General features: G+C 38.0%; 1 protein-coding gene across 1 annotated transcript; it reads right to left on the bottom strand.

The window, feature by feature from the left end:
- Positions 1 to 3,370: 3,370 nt before the first annotated feature.
- On the bottom strand, positions 3,371 to 9,138 carry LOC148347540 (transmembrane protein 238-like). The gene is made up of 2 exons (XM_088323831.1): positions 8,519 to 9,138; positions 3,371 to 3,613 (listed from the first exon to the last, which is right to left on the bottom strand). The coding sequence occupies exons 1-2, from the start codon at positions 9,020 to 9,022 to the stop codon at positions 3,599 to 3,601; spliced, it is 519 nt and encodes a 172-aa protein (XP_088179957.1). The 5' UTR covers positions 9,023 to 9,138; the 3' UTR covers positions 3,371 to 3,598.
- Positions 9,139 to 26,030: the final 16,892 nt, after the last annotated feature.

The following is a 26,030-nucleotide window of genomic DNA, read 5'->3' on the forward strand; positions in this document are numbered from 1 at the left end:
ATTAGTTTTCGATTAATTAATTGTTTTGTTTAATCAATTAATTGCTTAACACAAAGAATGTTGCTATTTTTTTATGATTAAGAGAATGCCCCATAAAACACATAGTAAAATAATAATCTGTTTATGGCACAGGTGTCAAAGAGGCGGCCCGCGGGCCAGTTCAGGCCCGCTAAGGGATTGAATCCGGCCTGCTAGACAACACTCAGAGAAGCGCAAGAGAAAAACAAGCTGCAGGTTGAAATAGGTCAACTTGATGTTGCCAAAGAAAGGTGCCTCCAACAAAGACGCTGTATCTCTCTCTCTCTCTCTCTCTCTCTCTCTCTCTCTCTCTCTCTCTCTCTCTCTCTCTCTCTCTCTCTCTCTCTCTCTCTCTCTCTCTCTCTCTCTCTCTCTCTCTCTCTCTCTCTCTCTCTCTCTCTCTCCATTTGCTCTAACTTCCTTTTTTCCTGTTCTCTCTTTTCTCTTTCTCTCTTCCTACCCTTGGCGCTTTCTTTTCTCTTTTCTCTCCTTCTGTCTTTCTATTTCTGTTTTGATTTCTTTCTTCCTTTTCCTTTCTTTTCCCCCTCTCTCATGACTTTTTATCTTTTGTTTCTCACGCTCTCTCTCTCCCTCTCTCTCTTTTTCCTTTCTTTGTCCCACCCTCTCTCCTTTTCCCATCCCTCTTTCTCTTTTTTCTTTATCTCTTTTTCTTTCTCTTGAATCTACTAGTCCGGCCCCCGACAGAACGTTTTTTCTATGGTGTGGCCCCCGAGTTCAAATGACTTTGACACCCCTGGTTTATGGGAACAGCGATTGATTCTGCTAATTAATTTGTTCTGGATTAATCCAAAAATAATTAATTCAATAATTAATTAATTGATTAATGCACTATATTTGCAGTTGACAAGCGTCAACTTTGATAAAAGGGAGAATCTCCGATAAAGAATGTATTATATCGATACTGGTTTTATGAAAAAAGTTAGCGTTTGATTTTAGAATTAATTAGTTTGTGATTAACTTTTAGCTCATGATATTTTAAATATCCTATAACTGGTGATGTGGATGTGGATAATTTCACATAAATACAAGTTGAATGTATTTGTTTTTTTTTTAAATGAAAACAGTAGGCGATTGATTAGTAATTAATTAGTTTTTGATTAATCTTTGTTTAGGCAGCACAGCGGCGCACGTGGTTAGCGCACGTGCGGCACAGTTCATGTCATGGGAACCTGTCGTGGGCTCAAATCCAGCTCCAGACTTCCTGTGCGGAGTTTGTATGTTCTCCCCGTGCTTGCGTGGGTTTCCTCCGGGCACTCCGGTTTCCTCCCACGTTCCAAAAACATGCATTTCAGGTGAATTGGCCGGTCCAAATTGTCCCTAGGTGTGAATGAGCGAATGAGTTGTCTGTCCCCGTGTGCCCTGCGATTGGCTGGCAACCAGTTCAGGGTGTCCCCTGCCCACTGCCCGGAGATGGCTGGGATGGGCTCCAGTCCCCCCGCGACCCTGATGAGGATAAGCGGTACGGCTAATGAGATGAGATGAGATAATCTTTGTTTAACCAATTAAATGCGTAACACAAAGAATGTTGCTATTTTTTTATGATTAAGAGAATTTCCCGTTAAAAAAAAATTCGAGCAATAATCTGTTAAAGGAAACAGCGATTGATTTGATTGTTTTGGATTAATCATGAATTAATCCATTAATTAATTAATGCTCTATATTTGCGGTTAATAAGAGCAATTTTGATGAAAGAGAGAATCTCCGATAAAGAATGTATTAAAAAGATATTCGTTTTATGGAAAAAGTTAGTGTTTGATTTTAAAATTAAATAGTTTGTGATTAACCTTGAGCTAATGACATTTTAAATATCAAATAACTGATTAATGTAAATCATTCTATTCAATTTGGTGACGTGGATAATTTCACATAAATATATTAAACCAACAATATTTTTATGAAAACTGTAGATGAATTAGTTCTTGATTAATCTTATAAGTAGTTGATGCAAATAATTTTCATACTTTTAAGTATTCTTTCTCCAATTTTAAGACATTTTCCACGAGATTTTATAATAAAAAAAAACTTAAAATGAGCAAAATTATGTAAATAATCTGCCTATAAATTTGCTTATTTAAATATTCTTTTTTTCACTAAAGAAAATATTACCTAAGAGAAAAAATAGCTATATCTTTTCTCTTTGTTGATTAATATTTGATTAATCAATTGATTGATTAATGCAAATAATGTCACCCATTTTAAATATTATTTTCACATTTAACTATATTTTAAATGTAATTTCTTTTAATGAATTAACCCATAAATTTACGTTTTTTTTTTTTTTTAACAATGATTAATACTACATAAATTGAGAAAAAATATGTGCCATATCATCTAATTTTCCCCGAGGGAAAAAAAAAACTAAGAATATAGTGGAGTATTATGTGAAATAGAATGTCACAAGGAAGTGGGTAATTTTTTTCTAAATCCAGGAAAAAAAAGACAGTGGACAAGATAAGACGCTAATCACGTCTAAAGAACCTTTTGGACTCAAAATCGTTTCCTGGAAAGGACTTCAGTTCCATCTTCACACTGCTCCTTAAAGGGACAGTGTGTCTTATTTTGCGCCTTCTTCATCATAAAAAAACAGTTATTATGTAGAAAAATACATGATCATAGAAGCGCTCATTAAAATAGATGCCATTAGTTGGAGGTATTAGCATTTTTTTTATTACTTAAGACGAAGCTCACTTAGAGAGATTGGATCGTCAGCCATCTTGCTGCTACGGGGACTTAAATCCCGACAAAAGGCTAAGCAAAAAAGAAAAATAAGAAATAAAACTCTATTTTGTCTCCGTAGTTTGTATCCTTCCTTGTGCGTTGTAACACTCCTTTTCAGTTGCACTAACAGGGTTGGGTAGGGTTACTTTAACTGGATAACTTTCAATTACTTTTGGATTACTCCAATACCCAATATGCTAATAAAAGACAAAAGAAACTAAATATGAATAAAATGACTTAATTTGGTGCAGGCTTGGGGAGTAACGGAATACACGGAACGGCAAAAATGATGTTGGCAAGCTGTTCGGATTTATTTTCATTTTGTTTCTGTGGCATTTTATGTTCGTTTTGCCGGAGATCAGAGAGATCAAAGCCAGGAGAGAAAGCTTACCACGTGTTGTGAGTCATCATTTTATTCCTATACAGTTTCTTTTGTCTTATTAGCATATTTGGTATTGGAGTAATCCAAAAGTCATTGAAAGTAATCCAGTTAAAGTAACCCTACCCAACCCTGTGCACTAACCATATAATGACATCTAGTGGTCAAATCATACACACTGTCCCTTTAAAAACTCAAGTATCAGCTTTGAAATATTCTCAAAAAGCAGCAGTCTTACCTACAGGTAAACTTTATTCCTCGAAAAGTACTCCTCCTCCTTTTTTCACGGCATATAAAAAAATAAGAACATTTCTATTTACACGCGGGAAATGTCTCTTTCGAGTGGATTTTGTCAGAAATCTTTTGAAAAAATATTTGTTAAAAAGTGACGTCAGTGTTTCTCTCCCTTAGCTCGAGGTTTTCAGCCGGAAGCGTTTCTGAAAAGCAGCATCCATCCGTCCTTCACGAGAATCCGACCTGTGAAGAAAGAGAAGAAGAAATGGATTTCAGATCACATGTTTTTGTGCTCATCTGACCGCGCCGGATGGGGTATTGAAATTTACTAAGTGGAACGAGAACGAATGGGCACGAAGGCGTATTTAAAAGAGAGGAGACCTTATGTGCCTTCTTCTCCCGGGTGCTGTTCGTCTCTGTGCGAGGATCAATAAAACGCGCTTAGCTCCATTAAAATGCAATTGTACCTTTTGGGGATGGGGGGGGGGTTCCTTTTGATTACAAGCGGAGTTAGATATATAATATATGGTGGGGCAAATAAGTATTAAGTCTACCACTAACTATTATATGTTGACAAATATTAATTGTCAACATGGGTAAACCTCAACCACGGGAGACAAAATGTGGAAAAAAAAAAAACACAAAATCACATTGTTTTGTGAAAGAAAATCCTTAAAAATCAAACATGGTGGACAATAAGTATTTGTCCAATACCAAAAGTTCATCAATACTTTGTTATCCACTCAAACGTTTTCTGTAACTCTTCACATGACTTTCACAAACGGTTGTCGGTAATTTGGCCCATTCCTCCTTGCAGATCTCTAGAGCTGTGATGTTTTGGGGCTGTTGTTGGGCAACATGGACTTTCAACTCCCTCCACAGATTTTCTATTGTTCTAATCTGGAGACTGGCCATTCCAGGAACTTGTTCCCTTAACCACCAGGATCATAGGGGCACCATTTCCTGTGGTGTGTTTTGGGGCAAGTATCCCTCTCCAGGCCAGAAAATATTTTTGGGGGAAAATTCTACAAAAAAACAACAACCCAAAAAACTATTTTAATAATAAATTAAATAATAAATAGTTCAATTAAAAATATATACGAGTAATAACATTTTTTATTCTAAAATTTTCTAAACAAAGCGCTTTATTTTTTTTTTTCAACAAATTATTATTTTTGGATTTATGTAATTATAAAGGATTTTATTTTCTATTATATTTATATACAATATACACAAATACATGCGTTTGAATTTATGTTTTCGGTTCTGCTTACCAGTTTTCCAATTTAATAAAAATAATATAAACGTATATTTAATGTAAATTATTAAAAACGTTATTTCTACTAATTATATATTTACTGTATGGATATTAAAATATATGTCTATATATGTTTTATGCAATTTCATATAGTTAGAATTATTTTATATATTTTCATTCATGATAACCATACAAACAATTGTATTTATCACACAAGGCTTTAAAGAAAAACCCTATTAGTTATTATCTCCACACATTTTTAAATCAAATTATTTTAATTAGCACTAGGCTAAAAACTTTGAATATTTTTTATGACATTAACCATCAATATGTTATTGATAAATGTGAATACACAACACAGTATAATTCAATAAAGTTACATTGAACACATCCACATACTTCATTGTTTACACATGCGGATATCGTGTGGGATGGTAGGCAAGAACCGATACCAGCTATCAGTATCAGTCCAATAAGTGGCCATATTGAATGGGTACTTAGTGTGTGTTTCAGCATTATGAAAAATATAAGCCCTGGAAAAATATCAGTGGTATCCTTTCAGTCTTTATCCTGCGTTACAAACACAGCCAATACAACAAATCAGGGGTGTCTTTCTTTTCTTTCTGTCTGTCTTTCTTTTTATCCCTCTCATTTTCTCTCTGTCTCTTTACTCTATTTTCACTCTTGTTTTCTTTTCTCACTTTTGATCTCTAGCTTATATAACTCGCTTTTTTTCTCTTTCTATTTCTTCTCTCATTTTCATCTCTTTACCTCTTTTAGTGCCTCTCACCGTCTCTGCTTCTCTCTTTCCCTCACTTTCTGTCTCTTTTGCTCTCTCTCTTCCCCTCTTATTCTCCCCTCTTATATCACTCTCCCCCCTCCTCTTTCTCTCTCTCTCTTTGGGGACTTCTTGTGATTGAGGGGTATACAAATAAACGTGATTTGACCTGCTCTCGCTGTCTATCTTTCTCTACATTTCTCTCTTCTTTTTTTCCATAGCTCTGTCTTTCTGTCTCTTTTTCTCTCATCTCTCTCTCATTTTTTCTCGCTTATATAGTTTTCTCTCTATTTTTTTCTCTCTCTTATACTTTTCTCTCTATTTCTTCTCTCTCATTTCTCTTTTTACCTCTCATTCTCTCTCCCCGTCTCTGCTTTTCTCTTTTTCTCTGTATCAGTCTTCTTCCCCCTCCTGACTCCCCCCTCTCTGACTTCTTGTGATTGGAGCTATACAAATAAACACGACTTGACCTCCTCTCGCTGTCTTTCTCTATGTTTCTCTCTTCCTTCTCTAGGTAGCTGTCTTTCTCTATCTGTCTCTTTATCTCTCTTCTTTCTTTCTCATTTTCTGTCTCAATCTCATATTCCCTTGAATAGCTCTCGTTTTCTTCCCTCTATTTCTTCTCTCTAATTTCTCCTTTTATCTCTCTTATTCTCTTTTCCCTATCTCTGCTTTTCTCTTATATTTTTCCATATAACTCTTCTTCCCCCTACTCTCTTTCTCCCCCTCTTTTCCTCTCTCTTGGTCTCTCTCTCTGGGACTTCTTGTGATTGAGGGCTATACAACTAAACATGACTTGACTCTCTCTCGCTGGCTGTCTATTTTTTTTCTCTTCTTTCAGTATCTCCCTTTCTCCTTTATAATAATAATAATAATAATAATTTCCTTTGTATTGTCATTCTTTGTAACAATGTACACAGAACGAAATGTCGATACACCTGACCCGTTGTAGCGAGCCGATGCAGCCGCAGCCAACAGAGGGCGCCGCCATTTTACCAATGTTATAAGTCTTAGGTATCTTTCTAACCTTTACATCTTACTATCTCTTTCTCCACCTCGTTGTCTCTTTTTGTCTCTCTAATCTACTAGTCTGGCCTCCATATGAGAAAGTTGTTTTTTTTCTAGCATCTGGCCCCCGAGCTAAAATGAGTTCCCTGCTATAAATGCAAATGCTCCAAGGGCCCATCGTAGGTTAACTAACGTGTGCATTTTCGACTGTGCGTGCCATTTAATTTAATTGAGCGAGCCAGAAGTTGTGATGATGAAAGGCTTCAATCGGCGGCAGGCGGACCAAGATGACCAAATGGGGGAAGTAGGCCAGCCAGCAAGATTTAGGACCTACAATTGTACTTACTTGTTTTGGTCCCAGAGTGCAACCCCAACTCAGAGTCAGACATGGTTGTGTGATTTAGATGTAAGCCAGAAGGTGCATTTTGATACCACCTTATTCTCCGGACTTTAAACCGCACTGAAAAACCCCGATATTTGGCCAGAAATTTGAAAGTGCAACTTAAAAGCCAAAGGGTTCTACAACATTTTCATGGACATAACTTGAGGGGATGTAGTAACTTTAAGATACAACCGGTGAGAACCACCAGGAAAAGTATGTGCGTGTCTGTATGTGGAGTTACACTTTGGAACAAATTACAGGATGAGCTCAAACAATGTCCAATTATTTACTTGTTCAAATCCACATACAAAAAAAAAACAATATTTGCAAAATACAGAGAGGAAGAAAATGGCGTCTGAATGGTGTACAGTGACTTGCAAAACTATTTGGCCCCCTTGAACTTTGTTACCTGTTGCCACATTTCAGACTTCAAAACAAAGATATAAAACTGTAATTTATTGTGAAGCATCAACAATAAGTGGGACACAATCATGAAGTGGAACACAGTTTATTGGATATTTTAAACTTTTTTAACAAATAAAAAGTGGGTGTGGTAAATTATTCATAACCCAAAAAAACACCAAATTGTTATTTATGTAAAAAACAAATCCCCCAAAACGGGGCATTTTGTTTGAAAATATCCCTAAAAAAATTGGTAGTTTTATTTTACCATAGCCAAAACCTATTAACAGTGCCAAAAATAAATTACAAATAAATGAAAATACATAAATAATGGTTAGGGGCAGCACGGCGGCGCAGTGGCTAGCGTGTGTGCGGAATGGGTTCAAATCCAGCTACCAACCTTCCTGTGCGGAGTTTGCATGTTCTCCCCGTGCACTCCGGTTTCCCACCACATTCCAAAAACATGCATGTCAGGTTAATTGGCCGGTCCAAATTGTCCCTAGGTGTGAATGATCAAGCGAATTGTCTGTCCCTGTGTGCTCTGTGACTAGCTGCCAACCAGTTCAGGGTGTCCCCTGCCCACTGCCCGAAGATGGCTGGGATGGGCTCCAGCACCCCAGCGACCCTACTGAGGATAAGCGGTGCAGATAATGGATGGATGGAAATAATGGTAAATTTCGTCAATAATCCTCAAAAACAGGATCACTGATACTAAACAACCAAAACAGTCCCATTCTTATGAATTTAGAAAACAAAAAAAGAATCCAAAACAAAAACTGGGTCATGTTTTTAAAACACATTCCAACAAGTGGTAGTATTCGCTCTTTTTGTGATTTATTGTTTTGCCATGTCATGCCATGGGGCTCTTTAACTCCACCCGGGGGAGTAAAAGCCCACATTAAACCCCACCCCCACATTTGCATATTACCCTATTTTTATAACAGTGTGTATTTTACGTAGCACTATTTAAATACTCTATATCAACACGTTATATTGAGTATTTCTGTGTTCTATTTCTTTTATCTTATTATTTTGTTTTTCAAGACAAGGTTACTGTTGGAAGTGGGAATTTCCCAATATATCTATCTATTGGTACCCCTTTTTAACAACCGAATCGTTTTTAGTAAAATAAACTTTTATCTAATCCACCCTCAAAAACTGAAATTTTAGTGAATAAATTAATCGTGTCGTATAGCCTTAAATTGATATTGTTATAAAATCAAACAAAGCAAAAACTAAATCACCCACGCTCTAAAAAAAACAGCAATTCTCACGAATGAAACGATTTTTGTGGAGATAAAATTCAAAATGTGCACAGACCTTCTCCAGATGGATCGATTTCTCCGATTTATGGTCCATGGCGTGTAGATCCATATCAGAGTACTTCAAAACCCCTAACTCCATGTTTTTCTCATTCGGGTTCCACTCAGTCCCCCCATCGAACCCCTTGTTGTCGAACCCTCGAGGTTCTTCAGTTCCGTTCCACCCTTTACCCCCTTTGTTCTTCTCCACGGATTTCACGGTGCTTCTGGAGAACCTCTCGGACAGCTTCCCAGCCCAGTGAGATAGAGACAAATCCAGGGATCCGGTACTGGTCCCGGTGTCCGGGCGTGGGCGCACGTTTCCCGTGTACCACAGGACCCACCAGACCAGGCTGAGGAAAATGACGAGGGAGCCCGTGTAGATGAGGAAATCTCCGTAGGAGCGATCGTCCACTTTCAGGCGGCCGAAAATGCCCACCAGAAGAACCGCCAGGCCGGCCGCGTCGAAGAAGAGCGCCAGGTAGAAGATAGGCGCGCATTTGCCCACGCAACTGCCGCCCATCGCGGTCCAGATTCATTCCGTGGAAAAGGGCCCACGGAACGGCTCAACAAGTCTTCCAGTCGCTTAGCGGAGAGCGCATGTTGCGCTTCTCACACCTGCGTGGTGTGGTTTGGAGCACCTGCGAGTAAGCCCCGCCCCCTTTTCGACGTCACTACGAGCAGAAGAAGGCCCCGCCCCCCTGGACTGCGTTCACGGACATAACGTGAAAAAACGAACAAAACACGACCCCTAGGGGTTCCTTCATCATGAGTGCACACTTCACAAAAAGCGTAGGAAATCAGTGGGGACATAACACATTTTCTTAAAGGGACAGTGTGTAGTATTTGACCACTGGATGTTGCTGTATTGGACAGTGAAGCCAAAAACTAGTCCCAAAAATCATGAGGAAAGATACAAACTCAAAGTGTCGAAAGTGCACCCTTTTTTTAAATGTCATGCCCAACCTTTTGTGAATTAAAGAGCAAAATGAAAAAGAAAGATTAAAAACAGAAAAGAAAAAACAGGGAAAAGGAGAAAAAAGAAGAGAAAAAAGGAGGAAAAGGGAGAAAAACGGAAAACACATAGAAAAAGATGTAAGACAGAAAGAAAAAAAGAAAGAAAAAAAGAAAAGAAAGATAAAAACTAGAAAGAAAGAAAACAAACAAGAAAGGACAAAGAAGGGCTAAAAGAATAGAAAGATAAACAATGGGAAAAAAATGTCAGGAAAAAAGGAAAATAAAAGAAAACATAAGAAAAACTGTAAGAAAAAAGCAAACAACGTAAAACAGAATTTAAAAAACCCTATTATTTTATTTTTTGTCAGGTACCCTTAGCAGCAAGATGCCCAACAAATAAGTCAGCTCCCTGTAGGTGATCCTCATCATATGTCAAATAAGTCTCAAAATCTTCACCACAAGTATTAAAAAATATACATTTCCATGATAGTTTATGTATTTTTGCTCATGATTCAAATCAATATTGTTTTCTATTAAATGGACACACATAAAACACACTGTCCCTTTAAAGTGATCACATAATATTGCATACATGCCAACCTTTTGATATTAAAAAGCAGTAGATATTATCGCATACACAGGAAAATCTGTTTCCAAAATATATATATAAAAAAAATAAAAAATAAATAATAAAACATTTACTTGTTTAAAACCAGAAGTGGAAAACTTTACCAAAACAGAAATCTATTATCATTGTTTCAGCTGTTTATTCTTCTCTGTCTCACCGCCGCCCTACTACTTCTACTGCATCCTGCCTGGCTGACAGAAGAAAGGGACAAAATTATTCCACACCACTAACAAAAATTAAAAATGACAGAAGTAAACAGGAAGCGAATGACACTTTTTGCAATTACAGAAAAGGACAATGCCAGGTGTAATTTGTTTAGTAAAGTGTTTTGATACTGTGGCTACACCACAAACTTACATGAACACATGAAGAAAGTTCACTTTGCGGAGAGCAGCAAACTGCAACCAAAAACATAAACATGTTACTGGTCCTTTACAAAACTGGTATATCCGTTGTCACTATGGCAACAGAGGCAATGACAGACAATTGATAGTATTCATATTTTTTCGCATTGCTTTTAATTTAGTCTCTTGACTTTTGTTTTGAAACAGTTGGAAGATGAATATATGTATATATATTTTTTTGTTCTGTTAAAGTTTATTTTGTATTATTTTATATAAAACATTTTTAGTCCCCAAAATAGTTGCGTTTTGTTTAAAGTAATTGTAATATGTATTATTAAAAAATCAGTAAGTAAAACATATTGGTATCGGATCGGTATCAATCGATACTACTGCGTATTAAATTGGATCAGATCAATACCAAAGTTCTAAGTATCGCCCACTTTTTTTTTCACACCTGTGAGGTGTGGTTTGGGGGTACCCGCGAGTAAGCCCCGCCCCTTATCCATACGTCACACCGAGCAGCGTAAACCCGTTTGACTGTGCTGCGTTCAGGGAAATAACGTGAAATACATACACGTGCATAAATCATGGGCATTTTTTAGCTGCTTTATCTTTACTAAAATTTAGAAATTGTATTCATATTTAGTTTCTTTTGTCTTTTATTAGCATATTTGGTATTGGAGTAATCCAAAAGTAATTGAAAGTAATCAGGTTAAAGTAACCCTACCCAACCCTGTTTACTACATACTTTCCAAAGATAGGAAATAAACAAGTGCAGCGTAAAATAAAATTAAATAGATACAATACAATCAGTCGTTTTTCAACGTGTATACATGTTTTCATGTGAAATCTAACAACGTAAATAGTTATTTTTATTAAGCTGCGTTCAGGGACATAATGTGAAAAACAAACCCATGCATAACTCATGGGCGGGGTGCGTCCTTAAAAAGTTGAAAGAAGAATATTTGCACTATTCCAGGTGGTGTCCGTAAGTTCAGAATATTCTACTTGCCGACGCCATCTTCTAGCTGAAATCATTATTGCAGCCTCTGTCAAGCTCCTTTTGTTGCGCATGCAAGTACATGTAATTTTTAGACGTACTTAAATAAACCCTTCCTTTGGGTTGTGTTTTTTTCTTATTTTTACAAATTTCGTGCCAGAGTAAATAAAAACCATGAGAACACGCATGAAATCACTCTAGACTCCTAACGCCCCCCTTTCTCCTACCCACCTGTGCATCCACCCGCTACACCACTTGACCATAAAATTTACTGTATTTACAAATAGGGATGCAACAAAGAATTGATAAAATGGTTTCTCAATTTCGTTGGCAACTAATCCATCGATTCATCGTTTTGCGCGATTTATGAGCTATAAACGTTAAATCAATGCAAATAAGTCCGATGAATCTAGTCAGAAATTTCAGTACTACTTTAGTCCCGCAGAGGGCGCCTTTGGAACGTTTTTAATAATAAAAACAGTAGCTTACATTTAACCTTCGTATTATAATGAACATTGCATATTAACAAATAAAATTGACTCAAAAAAGTCAAACACTATAAAGTTAACAATTTTCAAGGGAACAGAAAGTGCTGCAGAAATACAGGGGGGGGGGGGGAACGAAAATAAATTCATAAAATTAAAAAATTAAAAAGTAGGAAGTAAATAAGTAAATAAGCACGAAAAGAGTATCTTACACATTTACATGTGTATATGGATACATATGTATTTTTGTTTATTGTTATTTGACCAACACTTGCATTTTTTACTATTTTATATTACAGAATATTCTGTGTGTTTTATTTTTCTATCCATCTAAAACTTGATTATTAAATTAAGATGCGGAAATTAAAAATGTTTTTTTTAAATTAGAAGTATGATTCATTAATTATTTGAAAAAAATCAAATGACTGATGAATCGATTATTAAAATAATACATCAATTCAGCCCTGTTTACAATACTTCCCAAACATTTTTTTAATTTCGCATGAAAAAAGAAGTATTCAGTATCCTTCTCTTGTAAATAGTTCTCATTTATGTGACTCCCTAATTGTGGGGTGTGTAATTTGATGTGTATTTGAAATTTTTAAAATAAATATTTTCTTGATGCCCAACTGAGTTCAAAGAGTCTTTATACATATTTTTTGGGGGGTGCATATCTAATTTTATCTTACTTTAATCATCGGTGTTCCTGCCACGGAGCACATTTGGGTGGGGGAAAGGGGGTGATGGGGATGGGGAGTGATTTCACGCACACGCTCGAAGTTTTCTTTTATTCTAGGATGAAAATGGTGAAAGTAAGAAAAGGGCCGCTTCAAATACAGTCCAAATGCCAACCCAAACCCCCAAAAAGATAAAAAATGAAAAGTTTCTAAGATAGACACGTACGTGCACGCACCTCAGAAGCAGCTTGACAGGGGCTGCAATGATTATATCAGCCAGAAGATGGCGTCAGCGAGTAAAAAATCTCGAAGTTACGGACTTTTAAAACAACTCTAAAGGAATTTTCGAACATAAAGGTTGTCTTCTCCCTAAAAAACGTTTGGACGTGTCTTGACGTGACCTTTAATCCACCTTTAAAGGAAATGCAATTCGTATTAATCCTTCGTTCCTGCTTTCTATCTATCTACGAAAAGCAGTACTTTTTTTTTTTTTTTTTTTTTTTTTTAAACGACGCTGACGTTAAAAAAGGAAGTGCCTCCTCAACTCGTCTTGACCTGCTGACATTTTATGCAAAGGCCAGGGAAAGGTGCCGGAAAGGTTGCAGGATTGGACTTTGTGATGAGGTCTTATGTTTGGAAATGCCTCCTGATTTCCCCACTCCCCTGCTTGAAAGACTTGACCTCGGATGAATGACAAATTTCAGAAAATGTTTAATAATATATTTACACTTTACCTTTCAATTTTAGTGCAGTATTCCCCTTGATATTCACTGTGAATTTCTGTGAAGTAAGAAAGAACAGATGTATAAAGCAACTGTGACTAACCACAGATTTGGGAAAGCCGAGTTCGATTCCAAAGGCCACACTCTAAATTTATGCCTTTGAATCAAGAAATTATTTGAATTGAACACACAAATGACATGCTACGATCCAAAGAAATTCCAGAAGAAATTAGACAAAAGTGATAAAATTGATCAGTCTGGAAAAGGTCACAAATTACATTTCGAGGCGAACCACTGTCAGAGCCATTATCCACTGTTGTGGAATGTGGATAATAACTAATTGGGCGGCAGTAGCTCAGGAGGTAGAGCGATCGTTTTAGGATTAAGGGATCCCAGTTCGAATCCCGACTTGTCCGTGTTACATGCCGAAGTGTCCTTGGGTAAGACACTGAACCCCCAATACCCCAAATAAGCAGGTTAGCGCCTTACATGGCTGCACAGATCACGGCCGCTATTGGAAAATGTGAAGCACATTGTAAAGCGCTTTGGGAAGTCATTGACTTGAAAAGCGCTATAAAAATGCAGATCATTTCATTTCATTTCAATGATAAGTATGTAGGTATCTGGTGAAGGTCGTGGGATTACAGAAAACTGGGAACAGTTACAAACAATTTCAGGAGTAGTAGACCGACTAAGATTACTCCACGAGTGCGATGACGACTCATCCATGAGGTTAAAAAGAAAAAAACCTCCAAAACATCCAAGGAACTGCAGGCCTCGCTGGCCTCGGTTAAGGTCAGTCTTCATGACTCCACTATAATATAATAATAATAATAATAATTTCCTTGTATTGTCATTCTGTGTAACAATGTACACAGAACGAAATGTCGATTGCACCTGACCCGTTGTAGCGAGCCGATGCAGCCAACAGAGGGCGCCGCCGACCACTTTTTAAGTCTTAGGAATGACTCGGCCGGGGCGCGAACCACCGACCTCCCAGTCTCAAAGCAGGCGCCTTACCATCTAGGCTACTGAGCTGGTAAGAAAGGCAATGGCCAAAATTGGCACCACTGCTGTCACAAAAGAACACAAAGAGTCGACTCACATTTGCAAAAAAAGCATCTTGATTATCCTCAAAATTTTTAGTAACATTCTGTTAAAAAAAATTAAGCTTTTTGGAAGGTGTGCAGGCGTAAAAATGGCACAAAAAATAGACAAAAGGAACATGATTTCCAACAGTGAAGCATGGTAGTGGCAGTGTGATGCTCTGGGGCCGCTTTGCTACCCCAGAACTAGGATAACTTACTGTGGCTGACGGAACAATGAATTATTTTGTTTACTAAGTGTAACATCCGGCCATTAATAGTTCCCTCAAACTCCAGTGCAACAAAAAAATGATCAGGAACCCACCAGCAAGTCCACCTCTGAAGTTGGAAAATGGCAAATACTTTTTCACGGCACTATATGTATGATAAGGTAGCACATGGAATCTCTTATGTCCCAAAGCATTATGGAACTTGTAGTCCAGGGATACATAGAATACGCAAAGTCTGGCGAACTCACTAAAAAAGCCTCAAATTTATTGATCTTTCTTGACATTTGCATATTTTTCTCTGCCCCCACAGCAAAAATGTCACAATTGTATCGATCCTGTTAGGGAAAGAATTATATTACAAATGTCGTGTTTACCAAATTGTTTGAATTAGTGATCTGACTCCATTGACCAAACACAAACTTAATCATCCTAACAATGCATGCTCGTTTCTTAATTTGAGGGAAAAATATTGACAAGAGACAGGCTTTTCCACACGGGGGCAGATTTATTTTCTTAAAGAATTTAGCTAAGTGAATTCCATCGCATTTTGCCGAATTATTGTCGAATTAGTCTACTTAGTCTTCGTCGAGCATCCCATCTCTAGTCTCTCTCCTTCTGTCTTCCGTCTTTTTTCACACGTCACGGCGTCAGCTCCTCCCCCATTGGCGGGCCAGGAACTCCCCACATCGCCTGACCGGTGCGGGTCAGGTGCCAGCTTCACCTCCTCCTCTGGCAGTCTCCTCACGTGGCCTCCACCTAGTCGCCACCTCCTCACCGAAAGGCGCCACCATGTCTAAAGGACTCACAACAAGAAAGCTTATCAGAACCCTTGTCTCCTTTTCCCGGTCTTGTTGATTTTCTGTAAACATTATTCTTGTCTAGGCCACACTGACCCCAAGCCTTCCCCACTGCATTCAGCAAATGTAATTTGTATTATATTAAATCCCTTATAGTCAAATAAATAAAATAAAAAACATCCTTCAATCCATATATAATGTTAAGCCCATGCGACTGGCAGGCCAGATAGTAGCATAGCATGTAAATAAATGTGGGATTTGATTGATTTCTTTGGGACATTTACTTTTTATTCACACCACAGAGGATGCAACAATTAAATGCATTCATACATAGTGTACTTGCCCCCACCCTTTTTCAAACTGAACTTTGCAGGTTGATTTTGTGTTTTGTATGTAATGTTTATTTCTTTTATCATGGATGTTTTACATTATGTGTACAGCGACTTTGAGTGTCCTGAAAGGTACTCTGAAATAATATTTATTATTATGATTATTATACGTGTACGCTTGTGGCGACAGATGGGTATGTTGTTTTTAAGTTAGCGCCAAAAATGAAAACCAACTTTATTTAAAACAAAGAGCTCGATAAATCAGAGGCTATATAACAGTGATCTCCACTGATATTTCAAGTCCATTTCGTGTAGCACAAAAAGCTCCGGATGATTGCTTTCTATAAATATCCCTAAGTGGCCATTTTGCTTGTTCAGTTCTTTGTTATTCATCAAGCTAGCCAAAACTCAACACACCCACGGTTACCCCCAAGTATCAAGTACCCTTAAACCAGATAGGAAAAACACTGTCTTGAATGACCTGTTTTTCAGGACATTTAAATCACTACTTAAAATGTTTGGAACTAATTAGATGAGTTGGTTAAAATCTGCTGTATTAAAGCATCTAAAACAGGTTAGTTACTGATGAGCTACCAGGCTACCAGTTTGATATGCATTTCTAAAATAACACCTATATTATTACTATGTAATTACTCTGTTATTACTATTGTATTACTATGTTATTATTAGCTTGTTATTGTTACCAACGAAACATCTGATTTTTTAAAAGGGCAGTAGGTGATTTACATTTATAAGTCACAGCAGGGGTAGACACACTACGGCCCGCGGGTCCCACGAAAGTTGTACTACATATATACTCGAAAAATACAAATTTAGTCCTTAAAAACAGGGAGCAAATGTATTATTTTGCCTTAATTCTTGAAAGAAAAAATATTGAAATACGACAAAGATACTACAACAGTAACACTACAATATACAAATTCTATTACAGAACTATTACAACAGATATACTACAAAAATAAAACAATAGTAATATTACAAAAACAACTTATATACTACAAAATTACTACTCTGAAAATACTACCAAAAAAACTACACAGAAATACTAAAAAAATACCACTACTGTAGTACTACAATCCAAAAATACTACAGAAACACTACGATAGAAATACTGCAAAAATACGTCTACAGAAATACTATGATGAAGATACGACACAGTAATAGTGCAAAAATACTACAGATATACTTCAAAAAAAAAGAAAAAAAACTACAAAAACACTAAAAAAAGTACTACTATGGAAATACTACTCCAGAAATACTACAAAAATACAACTATAGAAATGCTACCAAATATTGCTGATATTTTGCACAAAAAAATCTACTTTGGAAATACAGTACTATCAATACATTACAAAGTACTACTATAGAAAAACTACAAAAATACTACTTAAGAAATATCCCCCCAGAACTATGTGAAGACTACAAAAATACTACAAAACTCCCAACTGCAGAAATTCTACAAAAATACAAAAAAAAAAAAAAAAAAAAAAAACAACAAAATGATAATACTCACGGTTCATGGATCCCTTACCCACTTGGGCAAGTACAGCCTGGCGGTGCCCATCCCTCTTCGGGCTGTTTTTTGAAGTAGGGGTTTGCTCCCTCACATGCAACAGATAATACTGGTTAAACTAAATTCAGTGCTTGAAACAGGGAACTAATTATATTATTTTGTTTTAGTTCCGAGTGTTTCAGAACCAATTTGATGAGACTAATCTATTCAAAAACAAATATACAGAAGTAGAAGAAGTAGATTTCTGCATGTACCAGTATATTTAGTCATAAACGAGAAAATTCAATAGGTCTCCAGGATTGGCCCTATGGCCACATTTTTTAAACCCAATGAAATATAACACGGCGGCGCAGTGGTTAGCGCTTGTGCGGCACAGTTCATGTCATGGGAACCTGTCGTGGGTTCAAATCCAGCTCCAGACTTTCTGTGCGGAGTTTGTATGTTCTCCCTGTGCTTGCGTGGGTTTCCTCCGGGCACTCCGGTTTCCTCCCACATTCCAAAGACATGCATTTCAGGTGAATTGGCCGGTCCAAATTGTCCCTAGGTGTGAATGAGCGAATGAGTTGTCTGTCCCTGTGTGCCCTGCGATTGGCTGGCAACCAGTTCAGGGTGTCCCCTGCCCACTGCCCGATGATTGCTGGGATGGGCTCCAGCCCCCCCGCGACCCTACTGAGGATAAGCGGTACGGCTAATGAGATGAGATGAGATGAGATATGCCTCTCCAAATATTGTCTCTTTCCTGAGTTATAGGCTAATTAAAAAAATTTTTGGGAAAAATTGATCATGTATTTAAAGCACGCCATGGTGGTGATCCCTCATCAAAAAAGATGAGTAAAAAACAAACCTTACAGCAGTGTTTTTCAACTAGTGTGCCGCTGGAATTTACCCAATTTTATCTTTCCAAAAAATCAGGCCATCATTCAGTATTTTTGCTATCTTCAGACGAGGAACTGTAATAGTCATCCATATCAGTAGGTGGCAGTAAATTTGTATATACTTTTTATATAGTATCTGCTCATGAGGTAGCACAGTATATTTAATAACTTAATTTGCTCAACAACGCGGTTTAAGATTGCACTGTAAAAATAAAAACAAAGCAGATCATTCTTTTCTATTTTAAGTATTAATTTCTTATTTTTATTTACAAATTACCATCTTATGAGGTAGTACAGTGAAATATTTGAAATAACTTCATTTTGAAATATTTTTGACGGACGGTGTGCCTCGGAACTTTTTATAAATAAAACTGTACCTTGGTTCAACAAGGGTTGAAAAACACTTCCTTACAGCAGTATATTGTACACTTGTTTTCATGCATTCTTACATTTACCGCCAGAGGTCGCTGGTCATCTTTAAAAAAAAGACCGGTACATACTGCAACCCATATATATTCAGGGTTGGGTAGGGTTACTTTAACTGGATTACTTTCAATTACTTTTGGATGACTCCAATACCAAATATGCTAATAAAAGACTAAAGAAACTAAATATAAATAAAATGATGACTCACAACACGTGGTAAGCTTTCTCTCCTGGCTTTGATCTCTTTGATCTCCGGCAAAACGAACATAAAATGCGACAGAAACAAAATCAAAATAAATCCAAACAGCTTGCCAACATCATTTTTGCCGTTCCGTGTATTCTGTTACTCCCCAAGCCTGCACAAAATTGAGTCATTTTATTCATATTTAGTTTCTTTTGAGTTTTATTAGCATATATGGTATTGGAGTAATCCAAAAGTAATTGAAAGTAATCCAGTTAAAGTAACCCTACCCAACCCTGGATATAATTAAAAAGAATCTTTAGGCTATATATTATTATGGTAATACTAATGATAATAATAATGATAATAAACGTTGTCCAAGAATCCTCACAATAAACAAACAAAACACAATGGACATCCAAGGTTTAGCGAGAAAGAAGAAGAAAAATGATGATAGATTGCAGTAACTGATGTTCTAATTCAGCAATAACAACCTGCAAAGCGCAGATTTTTATCGGAACGACCTTCGGCAGACGGTGGACCGTGAAAAACATAATTTGCCGCTTGCCCAAAGAGATAGTTGAAGGAAACTTTTGGGCTACTCTGAAATCGCATGGGTCTGGTATCCTATCTTGCGTTTTTCAGTTAGAGTTGGGTCGTCTTACTTTCATGTTTTGTTCTGTTGTAGCTAGTTAGTGGGCCTGTTTTTATAGTTATTGGTCGCATGGCCATGGTATCCTCGTTGTTGTTCTGTCCTTATGGGGGGTTGTTTGTGTCCCCTACTTTCATGTTTTGTTATGTTATAGCTGCTTGCTGTTGGACCATGATGTAGTTGTTAAAACCAGTTTTTATTCCTGTGTCTTCTCTCTTCTATACTTTTTTACACTAGATCCAGATAAACAGAACATGAAAGAAGACACATACGTTAGAACACAAAAGAATCTCTAACTTAACAAAACCTGAAAAGAAGACCAACATAGGTTATGTTGGAGTACACACTACTTTAAACAGAACAAAACATGAAAGGGAGATACCACAATAGCATTCCCACGTGTAAATCTGGTATATCATGGCACTCAATGGCTTTGGGATTATGTCCTGTGTTGTCCTGGTTTCATGTTTTGTATGGTTAGAGCACAATTAGGGTTTCATGGCTGTAGTTCTATCCATGTGTACGTACACGCACTGTTCTAAACCTATTTTTCAATCAGTATTTCGATATCATACTTCATAGTCCTGTAATTTTGGCACTCTCATTGTTCTATACACATGTGAATACGTATCTTTCATCGACTTTCTTTCATGTTTTGTTCAGTTAGAACAAGTTAGTGTTTGAGCATTATTTTTCTTGGTCCTTTTGTTAAAACACTAGTTGTGCTTCGGTCCACGTGTGGAAATGGTTATTGGGTTATCCTCTTTTATGTTTTGTTCTGTTGTAACCAGGGTTAGGTAGGGTTACTTTAACTTGATTACTTTCAATTACTTTTGGATTACTCCAATACCAAATATGCTAATAAAAGACAAACGAAACTAAATATGAATACGATCATGACTCACAACACGTGGTAAGCTTTCTCTCCTGGCTTTGATCGCTTTGATCCCCGGCAAAACTAACATAAAATGCGACAGAAACAAAATGAAAGTAAATCCAAACAGCTTGCCAACATCATTTTTGCCGTTCCATGTATTCTGTTACTCCCCAAGCCTGCACAAAATTTAGTAATTTTATTCATATTTAGTTTCTTTTGTCTTTTATTAGCATATTTGGTATTGGAGTAATCCAGAAGTAATTGAAAGTAATTAAGTTAAAGCAACCCTACCCAACCTTGGTTGTGACTATCCGGTATTCCAAAAAAATCATGTGTAGGTTATTTTTAATATTTTTCAGTTAGAGGTAGTGTACTAGAAATATATTTCTTGGTTCGGTCTTCATAGCACTCTAGTTGTTCTTCTGTCCACATGTGGGAATGTTTATGTGGTATCTTCCTTTCATGTTTTGTTCTTTTTAAACTAGTGTGTACTCCAACGCATCCTATGTTGATCTTCTTTTCAGGTTTGGTTAAGTTAGAGATTTTTATGTGTTCTAACATATCCTGTGTCTTATTTCATGTTCTGTTCATTTTGATCTGGAGAGAGTTTCAACATATTATAGCAGGAATGCAAGTCGAGTCTGTCTCAGAGTAGCTTTGAAGTCTTGGAGTTTTGGAGATCCTTGTAAACTTCGCTGTTATGTTTCTGTAACCTGTATGATACTGGTTCCGCTTCTGTGAATAAATCCTTTTCTAAAATTTTGTTCTTTGTCTACATTTAAGGGATACACTTTAACGGCTATGCCGGAAACTAAAACAAAGCAATGCTAACTCATAGAAGCAAGTTAGCCCTTAAGTGTAGTCTAAAAATATGACCACTAGGAGGATGTTTTTGTGCCGGACAATTTTGTGGAAGACTCAGTCTAATTGGCTATTCCCGCCCAGTCATAAATCCATTTGATTTCTAAAGCACTTTTTAGGCATAAAAATTGACACTCAAAGTGCTGTATAAAAACAGTTAGCATACAACCAGAGAGCAAAATCCCCAATAATATAGCGATGTTTTGTCCTGGTTGAGGTGTTGTAGTCTGCCATCCATGACTTAATATCTGAAATGCAATTTAAAAAGGTATCTATAGAACTCACGTCATTGGGGTAATGTAGAGCTGGGTGTCTTCAGCGTAACTATGGAAGTTGACTCCGTGTCTCCTGATGACGTCCCCAGAGGAAAGCATATACAGATTAAAAAGTACTGGGCCTAATATTGAACCTTGGGGAACCCCACATGTAATTTCATGGGTTTCATGAGAAACATGCATCTATGCCTACAAAGAAATGTCGGTCTGCGAGATAGGAACAAAAACAGTTTAAAACAGTACCAGAGATGCCCACCAGGTTTTTAAATCCATGGAGTAATAGAACAGCCATGACCACGAATAAGCTCTTCACATTAAAGAGGTTGCAAAAGAGGTTTTAAGGTGTTTGTAGGGAAACCACGGAGCACTCCAGATTGAGCGATATGCTAGCGATATCAATAATGGATGTCAATAAAGTCACGCGATGATGAAACGCTTTCCTTTTCTCGGCTGTCGGGCCCTCATAGCGGATCTAGCTCACATCAATTCTGTCCTTTTTGCTTTTTATGAGGATGCCATTAATATTGTGATTCAATTGCGATTTTCTGTCACATAAAATCCCGTGGTAAAGAAGACTTGTCTCCTGTAGGTTTGATATTAAAAAACACAGCGTGACTATTTCTGCAGGTGTCAGGAAATGTAATGGAATGCGTTTCATGTTGTTTTTATTACAACTGAATTTGTTTTATGCTCATGTCACACTGTGTCTACACAAATACACGATGCACTCGATTACAATTCTAAATCCTAATTGCATGAATTACACTTTCAATCCTTTCTTTTGTCTCTTATATGTTTATCCTGGAGTCTCACATCTGACGTCTCTGTTAACAATGTACACTATGCTGTTATCATTGATAATAATGCAATTTATATTCCACTCTATTATTTGTCCCTTAATTTCAAGTAGTAGTCCCAAATTGTGGAGCAAGTCATGTCATGTTTATTTGTATAGCCCTTGATCACAAAGAGTCTCAAAGGGCTGCACAGACCACAGATTATTGCAAACTATTATTACAGACTATTATGACACCATCCCCTGATCTAAAACGTACATGAGGGCAAATAATACGCAGATATTGTCAACATAAAATATAGGTTATTCATATGCTATAGAATAGAAGTGTGTTTTAAGCTTCGATTTAAACATTTTCACTGAGGTTGCAGTTTGAATCTCAGGGCATTCCACAGCACCGGGGCCCGAATGGAGAACACTCTCGAACCTGCGGATCTCTTCTTGGCTCTTGGGATCACTAGTAGACCAGCATTTTCAGAGCGAACGCTCTGGACCGGAACATAGGGGGAAATTTTAGACTTCGGGACACCGGACAGTAGTGCATTACAGTCATCGAGACGGGAGGTAACAAACGCATAAATTATAATCGCCGCATCGGACTGAGACAGCATAGGGCGAATTTTAGCGATGTTACGAAGATGGACAAAAGCTGTTCTAGTAATATTCTTAATGTGAAAGGACAGATCAGGTCAAATATTACACCTATATTTTTGACTGAGTTACTCTGGGTGAGATTACATTTGTCAATGTTCAGAGCCGTTTTTGAGAACAAGTCACGGCATTTAGATGGACCAATAACTAACATTTCGGTCTTTTGAGGGTTAAGGCGCAAGAAGTTGAGTGACATCCATTCTTTTATCTCAGTGAGGCAGGCCTCCAAATTTCCACAGTTTAGTGTGGCAGATTCCTCCATCGGAAGATTTAGTTGAGTGTCATCTGCGTGGCAATGGAAACTGATATTATACTTGCGAATAATATCACCTAATGGAAGCATGTAAATGCTGAAAAGAAGGGGGCCAAGTACTGAACCCTGCGGAACACCACAGGTAACACTAAAGGGCTTTATTCATGGTCATGAAGAAACATAAAAAAGAACAAGTACATTAAAAATGCTGCAAACGGATGCAGTCATTATATATCTAAATCATACAGTGCCATCACGTATCACTCTGTTTTCATACCACAGGTAACACTAGAGGGCTTTATTCATGGTCATGAAGAAACATAAAAGAGAACAAGTACATTAAAATGCTGCAAACTGGCGCAGTCATTATATATCTAATTCATACAGTGCCATCACGTATCACTCTGTTTTCAGAAGCATTGTCCAAGTGCCCAAATCTAAAAAATATATATTTTTTTGTTTTACTTCAAAAACTAATATGAAGGGTTTGGCGCAGCTCATCAGTAAGTATCAAGAATCTGAGAATGATCTCAGTATGACATATCACCACTAGATGGCAGGAGTGGCTTTGATCAGATATTTGTCCATACATTGAGGGAGCCCCCATTTTGTAGTCATGCTTCCCGTATTCAGCGATTGAAGTGCGTAATCGGCCCCGTATGGCGAGTATAGGCATTGTGAAGCCATGTGGTCGACGTCGTGAATATATGCAAAAAAGCCGTTTTCCTCAGAGGGTTTCTTGGAAACAAGGATTTTCAAGAAACTTAGCTGTCATGATTACCGATGTGAATCACCTGTGCCCGCTCATTTGGCGCCAGCCGCTGTTAGCTCTGATTGGCTCCCTGTCCCTTTTTAAACCCCAGTCCTGTTACTCTCCAGTGGTCAGTCCGTCTGCAAACCTCTGTTGATACAAGGAAAGCCTTTTTGACCCTGACTCTCTCCTGTCCCTTTTTTTGCTCCTGTTTTTCCACCTGCCCGTTCCTGATCTCTCCGTTTGTCTCCGGCTACGACCTGTTTTTGATCCCGACCACGTCTGCTCTCCCGTCCCGGCTTACGAACCGTTTTTGATCCCGACCACGTTTTTGCTCTCCTGTCCCGGCTATCGACCTGTTTTTCCGTCCCTGACACTGCCATCGCCCGCTACGGAAGATCCACTTCCGTATTCGGATCATAATCCGATTGCGAGAGGGACTTGCTTCCTGCGTCCAGCGAGCATCGGATTGTGTGCGCTGCCCTTCCTCTTCCTATGTCTCACTTAATTTGTGAGAAACGTTGCGCGAATGGGTCTAACCTGTGTGCTGGTCGTGACATTCGCGAATGAAAGATGAGGGTTGAAGCTTTCTTATGATTTGTCCTACGCCTATATGAGTCGCTACATGACTTTTCTGTAGGCCTTCATAAAGGATTCAATATGTAAAACATTGGCCGGCATCAGTTCTTCGAGTTTGAGAAAGGTCTGGCATTGAATAAGTGAAAAGTAGTTTGGAAAAAAATAAAACAAAAACAAAGTTGGAATGGATTTGTGTTGCTATTTATTGCCAGTAGGAGGCATTAATGTCTCATGTTGGATATTGATAACGGAAAAATATTATTTTTCCTGTTATTCAGTGCAATTATAGACTTGAACTCAAGGGCATTTTAGATAATGGAGAAAGAAACTGCCACCAGAGTCCCCCCACCCACACATGTGACAGTCATTTCACATTTAAATTATTGTAATTCTGTTTTTACATCCATTTCATTACGATATTAGAATGGTTCTCAATGCTGTGTAAGACCCTGATTTACAAAAATCCCTTTAATTGCCTTTAATGCTTTCAATGGCTGGTGGAAATCCTGAAAAGCACAGCGGTATTTGGTCAGGAAATGACACGCTGGTCTCTGGGGAATCGCATAAAGGTGCAGAATCAATCCGCAAGCGCCTCTGCAACACTCTGTCTCTGCCAGAAAGCGACACGACCGGCGAGTCGAACGGTTCCTGCGAGTGCATACTGTAAAATAATTGAGAGCTGCGAGGTAATTGAGGACGTCGATCAATACGATCTCGGGGCTTGTTCTCATTACCGAGACACTTCCTAAAGTTATTGCTCCGCCGCCAGGAATCGGAAGAGAAAAGCAGCCAGGAGGAGAAAGGGAGCAACGAGATCGAACTATTTGACAAACGAGAAACCCTTTTACCCGACTCCCACTCTCCGTCTCGCTCATCTCAAACTCATATCAGGTGGTCCGCATTCGGAAAAATGTCAGATCGCTTCGCTTGAGAATGGGTTGGATCTTCTCGGGCGTCTGATTTCCCCGAGGATGGGTATTCTCGACATGCATCGGTGTCCGGGAGTGTTTAAAAAGAGAACCCCCCCCAACCCCCATCGCACATCCGCCCTAGCAAAACGGCAGCCGTCTCCCTATTAGCTACTCTTCCCATCCTCCCACGCTTCATTTCCGTTCCCATCGCCTGTTAGTGATGTCGGAAGGCGCCGGCGCAACTTCCAAAAGTCTTTAAAGGAGAACTTGTCGGATAAGTCGTTTCATTAAATGTTTACCTGGTCAATGAAAGCAGGGTTTCAATTTTGAGACGCCACCCGGGGGCTGCAGTTGCTCTGATTGCATTTTGGAAGGGAACAGGTTCTTGTCCGTGTTTTCTTTCTCCGGGCTTTGAAAAAGCAAAGGAAAAACCTTGATTTTCTAAGGTGTTTTGATGTCCTTAAACTTGGATTTTCCTCCCATTCTATCAGACAATGGAAAGTGAATCTTCAGAAAAGATCGTTTGATAAGGTTTTTTGTATTCATAGCCGAAGCATGGTTCGATCTTAAAGAAAAAATACTTACCGTATTTTCCGCACTATAAGGCGCACCTAAAAGCCTTTATTTTTTTCAAAAGCTGACCATGCGCCTTATA

Source organism: Urocampus carinirostris, chromosome 19 (assembly GCF_059441175.1).
Source record: "Urocampus carinirostris isolate Australia breed hairy pipefish chromosome 19, RoL_Ucar_1.0, whole genome shotgun sequence".
In the NCBI taxonomy this organism is placed as follows: domain Eukaryota; kingdom Metazoa; phylum Chordata; class Actinopteri; order Syngnathiformes; family Syngnathidae; genus Urocampus; species Urocampus carinirostris.